The sequence below is a fragment of the Ambystoma mexicanum genome, chromosome 9 (assembly GCF_040938575.1).
Source record: "Ambystoma mexicanum isolate Mex_15411 chromosome 9, UKY_AmexF1_1, whole genome shotgun sequence".
NCBI classification, from domain to species: domain Eukaryota; kingdom Metazoa; phylum Chordata; class Amphibia; order Caudata; family Ambystomatidae; genus Ambystoma; species Ambystoma mexicanum.
Window position 1 is genome coordinate 1,028,725,936 of NC_090931.1, and position 14,876 is coordinate 1,028,740,811.

The 14,876-nt window shown below is 39.7% G+C and overlaps 1 protein-coding gene across 7 annotated transcripts in view; it reads left to right on the forward strand.

The window, feature by feature from the left end:
• Nucleotides 1–14,876, forward strand: part of COBLL1 (cordon-bleu WH2 repeat protein like 1) — a 777,739-nt gene that overhangs the window by 731,281 nt on the left and 31,582 nt on the right. For 6 of the 7 annotated variants that reach the window (XM_069616309.1, XM_069616306.1, XM_069616305.1 and 3 more), the window contains one exon: nt 2,593–2,757. The exons of the other annotated variant lie outside the window; for it this stretch is intronic. In XM_069616309.1, coding sequence (XP_069472410.1) covers nt 2,593–2,757 — 165 coding nt within the window. The remainder of the gene's footprint in view (nt 1–2,592; nt 2,758–14,876) is intronic. 7 annotated transcript variants of the gene reach the window in all.

The following is a 14,876-nucleotide window of genomic DNA, read 5'->3' on the forward strand; positions in this document are numbered from 1 at the left end:
TGGTGCCCAGTTGCTGTATGGACACTAATCTGTTGCATGTGCCTCTGTGATTGTAACATCCCTTTTATTTCCTTAGATTAAAATACCCATCAATGTGCTGAAACTGAACAGGAACGCCTTTCTTTTATGAAACGGGCATGGTATCAATAGAGATGACATCGACAACAGAGATATATTCAAAGAAAGCTTTATTAATAATCGGGATGGTGTAACGCCTAACTAACCCTATGCTATGGTGGGATTTCCCTGCCTAAAGAAAACTAAGAAAAGTCTGTGTCAAAAACCTATGCTAGTCCTCACAACTACAACAAAACTAGTGGGGGAAATGTTCTCAACCAAATATGTGTTCCAAAGTAAATGTTCAATGATTGGTAATGTAAGTTCTTCTAAAATTTTCTCTGTCAAGATAGATGCAGTTCCAATGTAGTATTGTGGCAATAAGGACTGTTCAAGTTCTGAGGTTACCTTCTGCAGATTCACAAATACCATAGGTCACATCACGTGCCAGTCTCTGGTTTCCCTTCCCCAAGTTCCAAAGGTAACAAAGTTCACACAACACTGAGGTCTTGGGATAACCTTCCCCGGGATGAATATTCTCCAAGCTGTGTTCTCAGGGTTCCCTTCCCCAAGATTTACTTTCAATAGTTTACTTGTTTCTTCCGCTTACCAATTTGCAAAAGATCATGGGATCTACTTGATCCTTGTGGTTAACTTCAACAATGGTTCACCTCTTTGCTGCTTTTCAACCTTTTGTTGTTTTTAGTCTAGACGCAGTTGTCAGACCACACAGTCTGCCCATCACATTCACGCAACCAAAAACCACATGTGCTTTGAGTCTTGAAGTTGGAAATGTTTGTACTTGGAATCTTTCTGATTGAGGCACACTTGGACACACAACCATAAGCTTCCCAAAGCTGATGCTTGATAGTGCACAAAACAATGCTTTCATTTCTTTGTAGGATTTTCATTACAGCATTTAGTTGGTTTCACTCTCACCATGCTTTGTTGTTGTTCAATATTGAAGATGTATAGCTTTAGGTTGTGGGAGCCTGAATACTGTCTTCAATCAATTCAGTATTCAATAGTTTTACTTGTACATGCTCAGCAGCTCCTTTCATCAAGTTCAATATTCAATATTTGTTGTTTTTACTTGGACGGGCTCAACAGCCCATCAGAGCACCCAATTGCCTGATCTTGTTTAAGCCCAGTATTCTGAGATGCCCAACCTCTCCTCTTCTTCACAGTACCAGAGTGGTGTTGGCCATAGGAAATATGCACTGCTCCTAGTTGCCTCTTATTCTTCTTCATAGTACTTAAGGGAAATTACTGGGGATAATAGAATGAGATTGACAATAGACCATAAAGGCTAAGGAAGGAGTCAGTATTAGAAAAAGGGGGATACCATGTCTTGCCTTCAGGTAGCCTCTCTCCAATCCCCAAGTACCCTCCACTCAGGTAATCCTCCCTCGCTTGTCCACCCTTGGGTTGTGATCCAAAAATGATGGCCTTTCCCTGCCACCTGAACAGAAAATCTCTGGGGAGTAGATGTAAGAGTACTTTCAGGTTTCTCACACTACCTAAACAGTACGTCTGGGCTAATCCCTTGAAAACCCATTAACAAATCAAACGCAAGCTTCTGCTGGCTTTGGTTGCAACCATGGGCGAATCAAGAAACGTTATGGGTGAGATTGGGAAGCCCATAACCAGATACTGAACATGCACAATGTTTTGGCTGAGATTGTGTAGGTCAGGTAGTATTTTGGCGAGTTCATACTTGGGAAGCAAGTCTATATAAGGAACCTGCAACTTTCCATTTCCTTTGTGGGTTACGCTTCTCTGCAGGAAGTTGAGACAAGGCTGATATACACCGGAGTAATCAGCAATATCATACATATAAGGTTTTCCCAACATTCCCAAATCACTTTTCTCTCTCCCTCAATGTGTTCTAATAATGAAAACCATTCACATGCTCCCATCAGTTAGTGTGCTAAACCAAGTCAAGTTCAAGCACACCTTCAATGGAACTGCCCCACACAAAATAAAGAATGCCAAAGCCTTTGCTTGTCGTGACTGAGCATCTTTTTATGAAAAAAATACAATTCTTTTCAAAGATGTTTGCAAAAATAAAAACATATATATTCTTTTCTGCCCTGCCTAAAGTAACATGCGCCAGTTCTCAGACAAACATACTTCACCTGCTCCGCACTTTCTGAAATGACAGGTCCAAGTGTGATCCAGAAGCATGTTCCTTTATATAGACGAGCAAATCTGGCCACCCAAACTCGATTACCTGACTCTCTTAAAATGTTGAAAAGGTTTGGCAAATTCTGAATGCAGTGGAAAATCTGGTTACTTGGAGTGCTTCCAAACGTGTTTACCCTGGCTTAATAAACAGGCAAGTACAAGAGGCTTTTTGTTTGCATCTAACAATATTTCATGTGTAATACAAGCTCTGTCTATTGACATGAAAATAATGAATGGGATTTCTTAATCTGCATGAATAAAACAAGCTCTCCTTTTGCCAGTACTAATGTTAAGCTAATACTCTAATCGCTATCACCCGAGATAAAGTCTTTGTATTTCCCTTTATAGAAAATGAACTTAACAAATACTGAAAAAAATATTAACCTACCAAATCCTCCCCCTGTTTTGGAGAAAAAGTCTACTTTGTCTTTGCAAAACTCTGACCCAGAACTGATCCGCCAGGGCTTGCTGGCTGCTATTCGCTCAGGAGATGCTGCTGCCAAATTGAAAAGGGTGAGTTTAACTCATCACCGTCAATGACAGAGAATTGAATGAGTTTATTATTATTGTTGGACGCCTGAAAGTAAATCCCAGTTGGCCCAAAGTATGATATTGCAGGCTTGCATACATGAATCTTCTCTTTGTGTTAGAGCTATTTTATATTTTATTTAGACAGCACAAAGCTTGCTTTCATTATTGTTTGAAGGGCTACAAGGCAGAAGATGCTTGAACTGTTCTGTTAATGTAAACCCAGACTCTATGATTTAAAATTTGTTTGCATTCTGTTACCTGTATGACCCATGCTCCACATCACTGCATATTTAAGGGAAAAACACATGCATGTTGCTTATTTGTAGTCAAATGTTAATGCAGATGTTATACTAGTAATTAATTATGTCTGTCCGCATGCATCGCTTTAATTATTATCCCTTTTCTCTCTTGATTGATGCAGATATAAACAGAAGCGATATGTTTAATACCGAATTATAAAGCAAGGATGTTGTTACTGCACTTTTATGGTACCCATTTGTCAGTAGTATTACATGCATTCTGATACTTTAAGATAGCCACTAAATGAACGAATGGATGGTATCTCACAATATAACTGGATTGGTAATTTAAAAATAAAGTTTGCACATGTGCTATGCAATTCTGCACCGCACAAAAATGCCTTGGTTCAAAAATGCATTGCAAAAATGTTTCGAGCAACATTAATGTAATATAGACTCTGAAGGGTAAGTATGTTTTCTAGCCAGTGCTCTAGATGGGATTTTACCCTGGTAATCACTGCAGTTCCATTCACTCCTACACAGAAGATAGACACGCGTTGCCACTTTCATTTTTTAATGTACTGCTCATGCCTGTATTGCGTGAAAAAAGAATGCATAGGACAAGGTGATGGAGCATAGGCAAAGACCCTCTGCTTAAAGGGGGTGGGGGGTAACGCAAATGAAACATAGAGTGCCAATGCAGTTATATTGAAGTACTGTTCGTCTAATGTCTTCCTTCACATTTAAAACAAGGAATACGTGTTTAGGTAATGCAACCCCAATTAGAAACATTAAAGGCCTTTACAACAAATCAGTGCAGATTGGATCAATTGAAATTCTATTGAAAACTGATTCACAAAAACCCTGACAAAAGTGGAATGTGTGGATAAAGATCTGACTTTGGTATTGGGACACAGTCGAGGTCATGATTTGCCCACCAACTCTTTAATTACCTGATAGCCTAGTCCTTGTTGCTCTGCATTCTCAGGACATTTTCCAAGCAAACTATGTAGGCTGTTCACATATTTTTTGACTGTCTCCTACTTTAGCCAAGAATGAGGATATATTAGCTGACAAGGTGAAAGTGGCAGCTTGTCCTTCTTGGAGATGTTCATAGCACACAGTGGTTTTAATGGCCGTGACCTTGTGGTTTGATGGCTTATATGAATTGTGAGTTCAAGGTAGGTGAGTAGGTCTGACTGCCAGTGCGTTCTTCGTCCTTAATAGTATTGAGGCTTGCTGCACAACCAGATCCTTGAGGCTCTACTCCCAACCTCCAGAAGTAAATAGGGAATGACAGGATGGGTCTGGATTGTTTGCGCTGGCCTAGAAAGTCATGAGTTAAATAATCATACATATCTTCAACATAAAGAAGGTTTAGATTTTTTCTGTTTAATCAAACACTTCAGCCAAAACGTGTTTCAACACGTTGTCTTTGTCAAGGCAATGTTGAATTTTTGAGTAAACCCTGATGGTCTTGGTTGGAGCCCCGTTTGTTAATGGTTTGCTTTGCAGATATGATGCGGGTCTATTTCAGGAACACTCACTCTTGTAAGTTCAATTCAGTGGCAGTGTTATCTTGCAACAATGGCAGGCTAATAAATATAAGTCCCTATTTGGAGGTGAGGTGTCCCTTGAATTCGTCTTGGACTTATATGAATTGTTTTTCACTATGTGATGCAAAATGCACCTTACAGTCATTAATCATTCCAACAAGTGGTGTGAACTAGAAATTTGGTAAAAAATATTGTTTTGCAAGGAATCTTTAGGTCCCATTACCAACGAAAGGACAACTATAGCTATTTGCTGTTGTCATTTGTTGAGCACTTTCCCATAGACAAAGTTTAGATGTGTTTATTTGTGTTCTATGTCATATAGGAACCACAAAAGGCCTTCCCTATTGTAAGGAAGGCATGCTATCAATAGTAGACATAGACACATCAATACCATTTTTTTGAAAACCTTTATTTGGTATTTTGGTTGGGTTGGTAGAATTCCTAACTGTCCCTAACTCTAGAATGGGGGTAGTCTTGACCATTAAACAAATAACACACAAGTCCAAGTCAGTCTAGTCAAAATAAAAAGGCCTATACTAAAAAAAACTAACCTTGCCCTCCTTCTCAAAATGGCAAATGTGTTAAGGGAAAACTAAAGGAAAATAGTGTCTCAAAACAAATGTCAGAATGGCTTAAATAACTCCCTTCCCCACGTGCAGTACCGCAGGGTCTAGAGAGTTTCTTAAAAAGGATAGGTGGATGGCACAGATCTATCAGTCTTGCACACTTTGGCTTACTACTGGTACAATTCAACAGTTCAGGCTTGGGCTTCAAGCTTCTGGTAGTTCAATCACTTCCTTAAGCTTCGTCTGCCTTGTCATAAATACACAGTTCTGCGTCTGACCTTTACTTTCACACAGTTCTGCACAGGCTTCCCTCTGCCGGGCTCACACTGTTCTTTCTCTTCGTGGGGGTTCCCTTCCCCACATTTTGTTTTGTCCTGTGTGTGTTTTCACTGTTGGAGACTTTCGAAACTGCACAGATTCTTCATAGACCTCTGCATGACCACTCTGACCTCTCTTTAAACAATTCTACACTCCACAATCATTCTCATCTTGCAACTCCAATTCCTCTTGGTATGTGCAGTTTCTTATTCTCTTTACTTTGCCCTCTTGACCCCTTTCAAAATGCATATGCAACACCAATACCTCTTGGGATTTCATTCTCTTTGCTTTGCCCTTTTAGCTGCTTTCAAAAGTTCATATACGTTGCCCTCTTGGCCTCTTTCAAAGTTCATATAAATAGCCATCTTGGTATATTTACAGTTCACATACTTTGCTTTTCAATCATTCAACTTTCTTTCAGGATCGCAGTTACTTTCTTGCCTTTGGTTCCTGTTGTAATATACTTCAACTCAGGACAATTCACAGAGACTTTCGAATGTGCGATTTCGCCTTGCAGGACTACTCTGTTACTTTGTATCCATTAATTTTACAGTTCAGCCCTTGTCCTTTCCATTGCGTTTTATTGGCACACGTGCAGCTTTCAACTTTTGAGTTACAGTTACTTTTGCTTTTAACACAAATCTGGTTTGTGTTGCCTTTGATAACTCACCGGTTGTATTAACTGTTCTTCTTTCATCAACGCTCTTCATGCTGAGGTCAAGGCCACCTTTTATCCTGACAGGGAGTGTTAATGGTGGGTATGTATAGTTAGGATACTACTCGGACACTACTCGGCTAAGTAGTATTGTCAATGTAAAGTGGGGAGGAATTATGCGAGCTGTAGTTTCCCATAAAATAAGCAGGGATCGGGGTTAGATGGGTTGTGGAAAAAGGGGATACCATGTCTCGCCATTGGGTGATTCTCCCCCACTCCCCGAGGACCACCTGTCCAGGTGATACCCCTTTGCTTGTCCACCCCCTGGTGACTAGGTTGTGAAACACCCTCTGGTTTTTCACACCTTGTGTTAATTTTCCAAATTGCAAGGACAAGCATCTGCCGTCACTCGAACTGGGACTTGTTGACTGGAAAAGCCAGTCTCTGCAACCGAGTTGAATCTGCTTTAGGAATCAGGCCTCCCCAGCTGTCAACCCCGTCCTTCTTCGAGTTGTGTCAAGATGTCTCTCTCCAGCTCCTTCCTCGAGATTAAACAAAAAAAAAAACTCTGGTTCCCTCCTACCAAAGGATCTTAACCAATATAATTCTATCATGCCCTAACCACCCTCTGTACACAATGGCTTGGCTTATACAGTTGCAACTGTAGCAAGCTGATTTCCTGCTTATTCGAAGTCTTTGCTTCCTGCAGTTACTGTGGACAGAGCACAGGAAGGCAAAGAAGAAAAAGAAAAAAAAAACTTGAATGTGTGTTTAAAACTGATTTTCAGAGTCTGCCTCTTTTTGCAGTGAAGACACATTCTTTTATTAATGAGTTATAATTATTAGTCTTGTTAGTGATATTAGTTTGTTAATTACCAAATGTGTCTCTTGCAACATAGGCATTTCAGGTGAGAAATGGTGTGCATTTTGAAGGTACAGATGTGTGCTTTTAACTGTGAAAAATGTATTTGCATTTTATATGTAAAAATCGTTTTTGACTGAATAACCTGCCCTTACTTATATTTCCATGTTACACTGGCAACACATAGCTTGAAACAACTGCATCATACCAATGCACCAAACCCATGCAGTGGCGCTGCACTTCAAAAAAAAAACATGCTATACATTGATCCTGTGGAGTGGTGCTGTACTCTGTGCTGTAACACGGCAAATATCCTTACATACCCTCCTTTTTTTTTTTTTTAATTTGGCTACGATCCAAGCCAATTCCACAAAAAAAAAAAAACCTGCTCCTTTTCAGAGGATTTGGCCCTTGTCCAAGCCACAATCGAAAGAAATCTAACTTGCCCCCTTTCTTCTTTTCACAATGTAGCAATCCAACAAAATGAATATTCATGTGCATCAATGAAAACGTTGCAATCAACACAATATTCATCTGAGTTCATCAGTTTACAAAATGTTCTACATTTGCCTTCCCAATGGAAGTGTCATTAGTCCAAAGTTTCAATTTTATAAGTCAATTGAAAACAATAAAATAAAACAACTAACTAAAACAAATAATTAACATAACAGATTAAAATAAATAATTAAAATAATAAATACGTGGAACTCCATATGCCAGGACACTTGTCTGCCTCTGATATGTCCCGACCAGCGATGTCACATCATTTGGTTCATTCGAGTACTCTTTCATCTTGGCAATCTTGGATCCATAGGAGTCATCTTTTTTGGCATTCTGGTTATCTTGTCTTCACCTCCACCTGGAGGCAGGCATCTTTTGGTCTTCATCCAGGGGACTCCAGGACTCCATCGTCTCCCGTGACCTCCGGTATAAATAGTTAATGCTCTAAATCAAAATAGAAAAGAAACAGATTAAGTATATAGCACAATACTAACCACCCTTTTGCCAAAAATAAAACATTTTTTTTTTCTGAAATTAAACACAGGTTAAAAAGAAAATAAGCATACATGAAACAACATTTCAAATTCAATGCATTTTCATTCTGCACACCGACCATGAGCTTCCATTATATATATATTTTTTTTTTACTTTTTATATTATTTATTTACATATATTACAGTGTTTATGTGCCATTATAATAATCAACTTTTTAACTTCTCTGTCACTGCCTCCTGATTGTACCCATTTATCTTATCTTTTTGTGTTCAAGGGACTTTCTGTTGTATCAGTGGGCAGCAGCCCCAGGGCTTTCTGTTTCTACATGCTCAAGCCGCCTGATCTCATGTCTGGGATGGCATGGCTTGATCTGATTTACGTGGACAAACTGCTCTATCGCCGTTTCACCTTCATTTTTCAAAATTTTATAAACCACAGGAGAGACCTTATCTATAATTCGAAATGGCCCCTGCCAGGCTGCTAGAAATTTAGAATTTTTCGGTTTACTTTTTTCAAAATGAAACTTGTACACCTGATCCCCAACACTGTATTCTCTCACTGATGTTCTTTTATCATAGTATGTTTTAGCACTGTCAGCAGCCCTTTCCAGATTTCTCTGCACAAAAGCAAATGCATGTTGCAAATGCTTCCTCAGTTCATCAATGTACTCATGAACTGTGGATGCACTCACAAGTGTCTGCTCATGTGTTCTGTATAGTAGGTGTTGTGGTAACACCATTTTCCTACCCGTCAAGACCTCATGGGGGCTAACACCTGTTGCTTTGGCAGGAGTTGATCTGATTGCCATCAAAACCAACAGTAAACGTAAATCCCAGCTGGAACCTGCTTCTGCCACGAATTTCTTTAAAATATCCACAACAGACCTATTGCTCCGTTCAACTCCACCTGAAGAGGCTGCCCGATATGCGATATGTAGTTTCCTTTTCACACCCAGTATTTGCCATACCTTACTCATTAGGGTACTTGTGAAATGACTTCCTCTGTCTGACTCAATTCTTTGTGGCAACCCAAACCTTGAGAACACATGGTTCACCAGCAATGTGGCTGCTGTTTGCGCACTACAATCTGGTGCAGGAATGCATTCAATCCACATCGACATCAAACATATCACACTTAAAATGTAACGGTGCCCTCTGCTCGACCTTTTTAAAGGGCCTACATAGTCTATTTGCAAATCTGACCATGGGAGAGTTAGGCCTCTTTTCATCAATGGTGCTCTATGCATTGGTGAAGCAGGTTTAAATTGGGTGCATACTAGACATCCTTTAGTATATAATTCCACATCTTGGGACATATGTGGCCGGTAAGCATAATCTTTCAGTATTTCCAATGTTTTTTGTGAACCTCTGTGGCCTGCAGTTATTGCATCATGTGCATGTTGTAGCATTAGCCCTCTGAATGAAAGGGGTACCACCCACTGTATCTGTCCTGTTATGGACTCTCTAATCATGAGTCCATCTTGTAATCTAATTCGTTCTTTATTCTTTAATAGTACCCTCAACTCTTCTTTTCCCATACAATCATTTTCTGTTAAAGGGTTTTGTTCAGGATCTATCAAATCATTATAATAGATTCCCAAAATTCGATCATTCTTTTGTGCCTCAATCAAATCTTGGTCTGGCGTGTCATGGCCCCATTGCACCACTGGTTGATCTACCTCCTTTGGTGCTTTAGAACGTGTTACTGCATCAATCTGTATTTCACCCAGTAAATCATCAATAGGTAGCAATTCTCCCATCACAGCCCCAATTTTAGCCAGGTGGTCTGCCTTATCATTTCCCTCCTTATCCTCTCCAGGTGTTTTTAAATGCCCACGAACTTTTCTCCAGTATATTGTTAGATCATTCTCTGACACCAATTTGTCTATGGCTTGTATCATTTTTCCATGTTTAAGTGGCTTTTTGTTGTATGTAATCATTCCTCTTGCTTTCCAGCCAGGTGAATATTCCACAAAACTATTCCGTGCATAGTCAGAATCAGTCACCAGAACAATTTCACTGAACTTTCTATCAACTGCAGTAGTAATTGCTTTATAAATGGCTGCCAATTCCGCCACTTGACTGCTCCTAGCTCCAATCCTCATCCCTATACTGGGGACTCCTTCACATTTCAACCAGACATTTCCTATTCCTGACACTAATTGTTTATTACTGTCATTTTCAATGTGAAAAGCACAACCATCCACATATACAGTTGGCAAATCCTTGCATGTTTTTTCATCAAAAGCTTTGTGTGGTGATTGTTCAAATTCCTGCCAATTAGGTTCCACTTCCATTTCATTTGATATTTGTTCAGCTGCGCAGTCATGTAAGTCAGCTAACCCTTAAGCAATTGGGCTCTTTTTATTTTGTCCATATCTCACTTCTACAAGAAAACCTTGTAATGCCAGCGTCCATGAAGTGATTCTGGACTGCGCTAGATTACCTGACCTAATTCTTTTACTCTCTAAAAACTGCAAAGGTTGATGATTTGTTTCAATAATCACCTTTTCTCCCTGAACAATGGGGCGGAAATGTTGTAGCGCCCACACAGTGGTTAATAGGGCCTTTTCACATTCATTAAATTTCATTTGAACTTGGGAAAATGCCTTACTTGCATAGGCAATTGTTTTGTGATTCAAATCATGTTTTTTGATAACACTGCTGTCATACAATGTTCAGAAAAACCTATTTCTGTAAAGAAATCCCTACCTTTTATGGGATATGCTAAACATGGTGCCTTTACCAGACATTCCTTCAGTTTAGCCATTGCCTCAGACTGCTCTTTTTCCCATTTCCAGGGAGTATTCAGTTTAAGCAGTTTAGTCAATGGTTGAGTGATTTCAGCATAATTTTCAATGAATTTTCTGTTATACCCTGTCATTCCTAACAAACTTTTTACTCCTTTTTACTCCTTTCACATTCTTAGGATCTTTTAATCTTTTGTGGATTTAGCCCATGTTCAGTCACTTCATGGCCTAGAAAGTTTTCTTGCACCATTGTGCTTTTTGCAAAGATACTTTGGCGCCTGCTTTCTGCAATTAGCCAAGCACATGTCTTATTTCATCAAAATGGCTTTTCAGGCCTTCATTTTTTATCAAGACATCATCCACGTAAACTATGGTTCCTCTTTCCGCTGCATCAGGCATGGCCTTTCTCAAAAATATGCCAAATTCACTCCCACTATTGATGTACCCGAACGGCGTTCTAAGCCAGGCGTATTGAGTCCTGTCAAATGTAAAGGAAAATAAATTCTGTATCTCCTCTGCTAATGGCACGCACCAATATCCAGAGGTGAGATCTAATGTGGTAAACACTTTTGAACCATGTATCTGAGCTAATCCCTGATCAATGAATGGCAATGGCCATCTGGACACTGGTACTCTTTTATTTAACTCTCTCAAGTCTGCACCTAGCCGCCATTGACCATTTGGCTTTAACACACTTAAAATAGGTGTATTGGATGTGCTATGAATGGGCCTCATGATTCCCCGCGATTCCAAATTTTTAATAATCTCTGCCAATGATTCTAAACATGCCAGCGGTAGTCTATACTGGCGTACAAACACTGGACTTCTGCTACACCCTTCTGGTAGTGTGGCCACATGTAAATCAGTTAAACCACAATCATAAGCATCTTTTGCAAATACATCCTTAAACTCCATAAATATCTCCCTCAGATTGTTTCTATTCTCATCGCTGTCACACGCATCCGCTAAGGAGATCTGCTCTTCTAACATTTTGGAAAATTCTGGAAAATCTTCTGGTAAGGGAATCTCGGCGCTTTCCTCTAACTGTGTGGCTGTGTCTTTTTGTAAAGCTGCCACTTCTAAATATTTTGGCATATCAGCTTCCATTTCAATGGGCTGATTTTCTGTTTCATTTTCATTTAAATCAAATATTATGCAATCCTCTTGATGGCAGCACACTGTCTCATTTGAATCATAAGGATACAGAGAATGAATTTTAAATATTCCTTTGGGCTGAGAGTCCAGGTGTTCTGGCAACTCACCCTTGGCATCTACATACTTTTCAGGGATATTTCCAATCACCATGTTATTTAAATCTGCCGTATAATGTGATTTTTGTATGGCCATTCCTAATGGGGAGTTTTCCACTAAATGAATATCCTGACAACCTTTATTATTTACCATAATTTTTACAGATCCTTCACCAATATCTACCAATGGAATGTATTCATAATCCAGGCCTTGCTGTTTTATGGATTCATTCAGGCATACAAATGCATCAGAGTCTTTCATCTGCTGTCCATTTTTGCATTTCAGTGTTATTGGAAACTGTTTTGTAAATGCAGGAATAATAGTATCTTTCCTCATTTGTAATTCGATTGCATAAGGAACCAGTTGTGCACAATGATAAGCCCTTCTTTTGTCCTCAAATTCAGGTGCCGGGCCACCTAGGCGTGACCATATTTTTTGATTAAGGAAATCTAACACCATACACATTCTGTGCATGATGTCATTGCCCATGTAAAATTCATTTTGTGCTCCACTCACAATCCATACATTATGGTAAATTGTTTTCTGTCCAATGCTAATTTTAAGCATGCATCTGCCTGCAATTCGGTTTTCAAAGTCTGGACTATTCAACCCAGAAACATATTGGTTTTTAATCCTAAATTTCGGGATTTCCTCCCTCTCCATTATTTTTTGCAACAATGTCTCATTAATGAAGCTCCTCTCCTGTTCAAGCGCTAAAGTGGCTTTTATTTTTTTAAAACAGTCATTTATACCAACATGAACCCATGGTTGCTCATCTTCCATGTGTATTTCAGCAAGAGTGGTAATGTGTTTTTCTGAACCTGTTTTAGATGCAATATTCTCTTTGATTGTTTTCTCTTTTAAATAAAAACGTAATGTGTGCTCATCTATGGCAGGCTGCCAATTTTTCCTTGGGTCCAAGTAGATTTGCACAGGTAGTCCTTCATTATCGCTCTGCATTTTGTCTTGACACATTAATATAACAGTGACACTAGGTATGCAACTATTCTGGAGATATACCTCCACAGCATCATTTGTTTTGGCAACGGTGTGACATTCATTTATGTTGCTGTTCTGTGATTTTAGTTTCTTAGGCCTCAATGGTTTTTTGGTTAAGGACCACAGCACTCCATTCACCCCATCTATGAGAGGAGACAATCTTTTCAGGCAATCTGTCCCCATCAGAAATGGAATTTCACAAATAGATGTGATCAATACCTCTTGTTTCATTCTGTGCTTTCCTATTTTTATGTCAACCTCAGTTACACCTATGATGGGCACCTCCTCCCCATTAACGTTATGCACTGGACCTTGATTTTCCTTCACTGTGATCTGACTCTGTGGGGGTCTCCCTTCATTGATACTCTTTACCAGCTCCTTGGACATAATTGTGGCCTGTGCGCCAGTGTCAATCATAGCAAATGTGTGGCATTTTTCTTCTACAGTGATGGGTGCATAATATCTGTCCTCAACTTCCTCTAATACACATAAGAAGTGTGAATTCTTACTGATTTCAGGGTTCACCTTTCTCAGGCCTTTTTCACTTTTGGCTAAGCACATTGGTGAATGGAAAGACATTTTTCCCTCCTTTTTACCCATTTCTGCGCGAGAGGCTTTATTCATTTCTCCATGATCAGAGGTTTTTGGAGTGTGGCCACTGTTCGCCCATCCATCTGGGTAACATCAGAGACCACATTACAACCTTCCAACTGAACATGTGTAACAACATCATTGAGCAATTTGTCATTGTTTAATTCTGTGCATTTGTGATCATTTCGTGTAATACCAGCTCTTTCAGCCTCTTCAAAAATATGTGGCTCAAAGAATTCTTCAGGTGATTGACCCGTACCCTCCTTTTGAGTATTTCCTTTTCCTACCTGTGTTGGGTCATTGTTTTGCTTGCCCAGGGAAGGAGCTATAGCATCCCCACTTACTCCCTGTTCACTGGTATTCCTCATGCATGAGTCATTTTTCTTAAATCTGTCTCTTTGTTCTTTTGGAATTCCAGGTGTTTCTTTTTTATTTGCACAAATCTTCATTGTTTGATTTAGTTCTAGGTTAAACCGTACCTCTTTTTTAGAAGTATTTGCATTTTCTGTTACATGTTCACTTATTGGTGCTTTCACTTTTAAATCATTAGGCATCTCAGAGTCATGCAAAATTACATCAGGGCAATCTGTCTTTTTGGCAATGCAGGTGTCATAAGTACTTAGTCACTTCTCAGAAGCCCCCCGGTCATTGCTAGGGCCATCAGCCCCCTCTTTAGATGGTTGTTTTTGTGCTGTATAGAGCTTTCCTATTTGCTAAGCTAACATTTTCACTTGGGCCTCAAGGCACTGGAACCTTTCCATCTCTCTAGAATCCTCTTTCTGTGGCCTAGGTCGATATTGGTTGTTTTCCCCCTGATTGGATCTATTCTGATACCTCTCAGGTGATTGATGTCTGTTGGGATGGTTTCTGAACTCTTGATTAGTTTGTGGAGGGGAGCGGGGTGCACCCATCCTTTGATTATAGTCCCCTGGTGGGGAATCATTGTATTGACGTGGATTGTAGTTCATGTTTTGCCTCATGTCCTGTCTCTCAGATTGTGGGTACTGGCCACTATGTTGATTTCCATTATCAGTAAATCGATCCACATATCGGGGTCTATCCTGATTACCATATATCATGGTGTTGGGATCAGATCTGCTCTGTGTCCCCAATGACTGGTAGGGACCATCATTTCTTTGATCTTGATTTTGTCTCTGGTTATTGTTCATACCTGCCATATCAGGCCGATATCCTACCCGGGGTCTGTCCCCTAAATACCTAGGGCTGATGTAGCTCTCCCTATTACTAGGATCATGTGATTGGAACATTGGTACAGGAAATGGCGATCTTTGTTGATTACCCCTTTTTTCAGGTGTCAC